Raw genomic sequence first — 6158 nt, forward strand, 5'->3', positions numbered from 1 at the left:
GGACAACAGGAAGAAATACAAAAAATAGAGATACCAAGTTTTTATGTCAATAAAAGAATAATTGGTATATCAACTATTATACAAGAGTTAGCAAACAATTATTTGAACGGAAATGCTATATGGAGTTACTACTCTAGAGACCAGTTAATGATATATTCAAATTCAAGAGAACTAAGGAAAGCAAATATGGATGAAGTCCAGCGATGGATTTTATCATTATTAAAACCAAAAGAAAGACCGACGACAAGAGCACTCAAAGCAAGATTTATTTCGCCAGAACTATTAACCAGATATTGCAAACTAATTGGACACAAATACCCTGATCATCTATGTTCAAAATGTAATGGAGAAGACAACGTGATTCCCGATGTCCAGCTAATAAAGTCAAAGAGATATAAAGACAAAGAAGATAAAGACAACTAAAGAGATAAGACAAAGAAGATATATTTGTCCAAAAAAGCCAAAAGCAAATAGTGAATAGCACTATTATTGTAAATTATTAGGTACATTTGTAAGAAAGTTAGGGTAGTAGGAATAAATTATGTAAAATAGTCAACAAGTGTAGGGTAGTATACATTATAAAAGTATGTGCATTATTAAGTATGGACAAAGTAGTATGGACAAGTGTAAAGTAGTAGGTGTGGTGTGCATTATTTAGGGACAAGTGTAAAGTGGTAGGTATGGGAGGTGTAAGTAGTAGTGCATTATTGTGCATTATTGTAAAGTAAGTAGTATAGTACGTGCATTATTATGCATTACAATAGAGATAAGATAGAATTTGTAAGTGCAGTAGATATGATTTCCTTTCTATATAAAGGAATGTACATGTAACATAATAAGCAGGCGACAATAAACGAAACACTTTCATAAAAAAACACTCTCTCAAATATTTAATACTTAATAGAGATAATGGAGCAACTCTCAGATATCATGGATAACCAAGAGGCAAAGGTATACTGTTCAACAAATATGCAGAACTAATTTTATATATTCTTGAATATCATATATATGATTGAATAAATTTATGTTAGTTATTATGTATTAGAATTATTTGAATCATGATTTCTAGTTTATTAGCACACTGGAAACAGGGAGAAAACTTCTATACTATGCCATCCTAATGTTGAAACCGGTAGGCAAGGAAAGCCGTTTAGGGGAGTAAACAAAGTTGAGGCGCTGATAAGAAGGAAGTATCCGCTAAAGTACGATGCTAGTAGTGACAGAAAAACATGATAAAGATAATCTAGTTCATAATGATCTAATATGAATTTAATCAATTATGAATATAATAGGAAGGAATAATTGAAAATAAAAAACCTGCATAACAACGAACATGACTACATACATGCATGATGAAATGATAAAAAACTATGAAACTTTAATCTTATATATACTTAACGGTATAAAGATAATTGAATTAAGAAGAATCATATGGGAAAAAAATATTTGATGACTACGAATTAGAAGATATATTAAATCAAGAATGGTATGAAATAGATTTACACTACCAAAAATATCATGACTACCTCACCTACCACACTACCAAAAATATCATGACTACCTTACCTACCAATAGATGAATTCCGCACCAAAAAATGATATTTCTTTTTATTATTATTTAGTGCTTATGAAACGTCATGATGATAGCATGAATAGGTGAGAATATTGACAAACAACTAAATGAAATCTGCAACTAAGAGGGTGTTTGGATAATTTATTTTAAGTGATTTAAAAGCCAAAAGTTAAAAGCCAAAAATAGGTAGCTATCTACATTTGATTTTTGATTTTTTGACTTTTTAAGCCTAAAGTAAAAGTACTTTGAGTTTTTGCCAAATATCTTTAAAAATTAAAAACTAATTAAAACTCATAAATATAAAAAAATAAGTCAATCCAAACACCCTCTAAATGAAATCTGAATATTATCTTTATTTTAACTTATAGTGATAGTTTATGGTGATAATTAACAATAATGAATATATATAATTGATAGTAAAAATTAAAATAAGGTGACAAACATAGCGTTGTTGTAATTGATAGGATGGTGGTGATCGGTGATGAACGCGTATGATGGTGATTTGTGGACGTTCAAAATATATCTAAATTATCACATTTTCTTAAATTTTACACCTAAACTATTGGAGTGTGAGAAACATACCTAAATTATCACTTATAAGTTTGAGAAACACACATCAAGTAATATGTGATAGTGTGTATTACACTCTTAAAAAAAATTACCACATGAAAAAGAATTCCACCGTGACAATAAAAATTAAAAATGAAGAACAAATTTAATTAGCCTATAAAAGAAGAAAACAAAGTATAAAATCGAGAAGGATGTTAATAAATATAGGAGGGGGAGGAGGAGGAGGAGCGGGAGGGGGAGGGGGAGGGGCGGAGGAGGGGAAGGAGGAGGAAATAAAGAAAAATAACGTGGACAAAAATTCAAGGCCAGATGCGATTAAGTGTGTGTTTACATGCCTTTTGATTTAATCAACATTAATCTGTTTATTAAACTTATGAGTGATAATTTAATTGTGTTTCTCACACTCCCAATAATTTAGGCATGAAACTAAAAAAAAATATGATAGTTTATATGTGTTTTTGACATTTAACTCACTATTTTTGTAGCATCTGTATCTTTTTCCTAAAAATTTGACCGAATACTCCAAATCTATAAAATAAGAATTTTAATATAAAAAGGTAGATAGTTTTGATTTTTCAAAAACTTGGTCAAATATGTTAAAGGTGTAATACATAAATATGATCTTTACTTTGGTCTCAATTGACATTTATGTCCTCCAACTTTGAATGCACATAATTAGACACTTAAATTTGTATACAAGTAGACACATGTATCCTATATGACATAATACTCCTAATTGCTTAGCTAAGACCAATAGTTAGAATATAATATTAAAGAATAAAAAACAAATAAATTTGGATATTGATCAGAAAGAAGAAAAATCATCAAAAGGGACCAACAACAACAATAATATACCCAGTGAAATCTCATTAGGTGGAATCTCAGAAGAATAGAGTATATACAGACCTAATTACCACGATCTCATTGAGGCAGATAGACATTTTTCAAAAAATCATCAGTTCAAATACATTAGACCCAAGTAATAAGGAAGAGTGGGCTAAGAAAGTCTCATTGCACACAAATTGTTTGACTATATATATATATATATATTGCGTGCATGTCTTCCTATTCCTTAATTTATCGATTGCTTTTAGGAGTGAGCTCTTAGATCATGCAAAGTAACTGACCAAATCAACTTTAATTTAATGCACAACCAACTTTTAAGACCACAATTATGATTTTATTTTATTGGTCGAGTACGATTTTCATATGACATTGTAGTTTACTTTGGTAGATTTCAATAAACTCTTAAATGATTCTAGCTAATAACCGATTTTAGAAAAAATATTAATATATATAAATATTAGTACATTATATTAAGATATTGTACACGATAAGAATTCAAATTTTATGATTTGAATCTTTGTATATAGTTGATGTTATTCTTGGTTTGGTGACCACAAATGTAAGCTGGATAGCTTTAAAAGTACTTTTTCGGATTTACTATTTTATTTTACAATTTTTATAATAAAAACTAGAAATAAATGTGCAACACACATTCACATCAACTAGTCATTACTGAAAAACGGATTTAGAATTTGAATTTTACCTGATTCCTTCTTAGTCGCAGATCATTAACAGATCTATATTTTAAATTCCATGGATAATATCTTTTATATATCTACAAAGTTTCACAATATAAGTTTATGATCTAAATAAAAGTTATTAGGTTCTCGAGAACCCTCATCCGTAGATCCAACCCTCAACCCTGTCATTACCCCTCAAAAGAAAAATGACACAAGAAGGAAAAGAAACATCTCCACTCAAATTTTCTAAATAGTAATTAAAAGATTCAACATCCCATAACCATGGTGAAAAGATTTACGTTAACACAAGCCGATCTCATACAATAATAAATATTTCAATATATAATAAGAAGAGTTTAATTACATTAATCGAAAGTAAAACTGAGACATTTCATGATGCATTTATAAACATAAAAACTAATCGAGGACAATTATATTAATGTACTCAAATGTATTTTATTAAGATGCATGATCATGATCAAGCCGGGGCGGAGCTATGGTGATTTCTCGGAGTCCAGCTGGACATCCTGCATCGGAAAATTATACTATATATATATATATATATATATATATATATATAGAGGTCAAATCTTACTTTATATTGGTATATCTAGTATTTTGAACATCCTTAGAACCAGTGGAGACCTGTAATGCAATGACAAAGGTATGCTCAAAACTTACATGACACCTAGGTTCAAATCCCGAGCATTGTTCACACAAGAGTAACCCTTTTGATGAGTCTAACTTTGAGACCATGTTTCACTTGAATGATAACAGAAGAACTTGGAGAAATTATTTGATCTTCCACTTGGATATGATAATTGTGTATGATGGTAGCTGCCACTATTTTCATCTGAGTGAATGCCATTTCCTTCCCTATACAAGCCCTTGGACCTGCATTAAAGGCTGTGAATTTAAAAGATGGTTCGTGTTTGATCTCTCCGCGTTTAGAAATCCATCTCTCTGGCTTGAATTCTAAGCAATCTTTTCCCCATAAACTTTCCATTCTCCCCATTGTATAGAACGATAGCATAACTCTCGTGTTTGGACTAACACGGTGACCACTCGGGAGAATGTCAAATTCAAGTGGAAGTTTATGCTCAATTGCAACTGATGGAAAGAGCCTCAAAGTTTCACAAAAAGCAGCATGTAGATAGACTAGTTTTCTTGTTTCTTGTATATTGAAAAAGTTGAGATTTTCATCTTCTTTTAGATGCAATTGTTGTTGAATCTCTTCTCTAATCTTTTTCTCTACTAAGGGATTTTTAGCCATAAGGGCGAAAAACCAAGTGAGAGCTGCACTCGTGGTGTCTCTACCACCAAGCATCAAACTCAAGAAAGTATCCCTTAGAAATGTTTGCAAAGTACCCAAATCGCCATCTTTCCATTGATCGTACATTTTGATGAACGCATTTAAAAATGAGAATTCCTCGTCTTTCATTGTACTTTTATGCATCAACTCTTCTTGTTTCCGCGAAATGCAAGGATATAAGAATTGATCAAAAGCCTCCCATGCTTGAATAAGCTTCTTTTCTCTACCAATTCGAAGCCATTTTTGCAACTTCCAGCAACATTCTGGCAAGATATATCTATAAAGAAGTGCATCCACAGTGTCGTTGAACGCCTTTTCACATGGCACATGAGGTAAACCAATAGACAAACTTTTCGGATCATGATCAAGTAACAATTTACAGATAACATCAAAAGTGAATCTGTGGAAAATATCTTGCAAATCAAACAGTGTGTCCAGTTCAGCAAAATCATCAAGAATTGGACGTAGCCCGTTTTCGATAATTTCCCATATATTCCTCTCCAACAAAGTATGGAACTTAGCATGTCCCATTAAGTACATTGTGGTCTTCCTATGAATCTCCCATAGCTCATAATCAACACTGAAGATCCCATTTCCAAAAATATCAAAATATTTACGAAACTCAACACCCTTCGGATAGTTTGAGAAATTTTTACTAAGGATATAGTGGATATTTTCAGGATCACTAGTACCTAACATGTTGAAGTTGGCAAAAACAGGACCATGAAACTCAAAAGTTCCGTTACTTTCTATAAGAACTTCAGTTGTTTTTTCATGGACACGATGAAGATTTCGAATAAGCTCAGGCAACATTCCAACGATAGGCCAATTTGTTGGCAATGAGCTTAATTTCCACCATCTATTATTAAGGTACCACCATGTAGAATAAGTAAAACACATGATGATGATCAAGAGAGGGAAAGAAAATTCAAACAGATACATTTCTTGGAGATTGAGAGAGGGGACTTTGTTTAAGTTGAGGACTATTTCTTCTTTTTCAACTTCACATTTTATAAAGAGAGTTGTGTCCAAAGTTATGGCTTTCCACGTGATGGGGTATGGCCCTTCACGTGAAGTAACATGAAGTCACATTGGCTCTTTATCATCCAATCAAACATATTACTCCCATTCTCAATTTATGTGGCATTTTTCATTTTTCGAGAGTCAAATAGTTTTA

The 6158-nt window shown here is 31.6% G+C and overlaps 1 protein-coding gene across 1 annotated transcript; it reads right to left on the reverse strand.

The window, feature by feature from the left end:
* Window positions 1-3984: 3984 nt before the first annotated feature.
* LOC102590582 (alkane hydroxylase MAH1-like) lies at window positions 3985-5946 on the reverse strand. The gene has a single exon (XM_006340009.2). The coding sequence runs from the start codon at window positions 5921-5923 to the stop codon at window positions 4382-4384; it is 1542 nt and encodes a 513-aa protein (XP_006340071.2). The 5' UTR covers window positions 5924-5946; the 3' UTR covers window positions 3985-4381.
* Between the last annotated feature and the right edge of the window lie 212 nt (window positions 5947-6158).

This window comes from Solanum tuberosum, unplaced genomic scaffold (genome assembly GCF_000226075.1).
Source record: "Solanum tuberosum cultivar DM 1-3 516 R44 unplaced genomic scaffold, SolTub_3.0 scf00015, whole genome shotgun sequence".
Taxonomy (NCBI): Eukaryota; Viridiplantae; Streptophyta; class Magnoliopsida; order Solanales; family Solanaceae; genus Solanum; species Solanum tuberosum.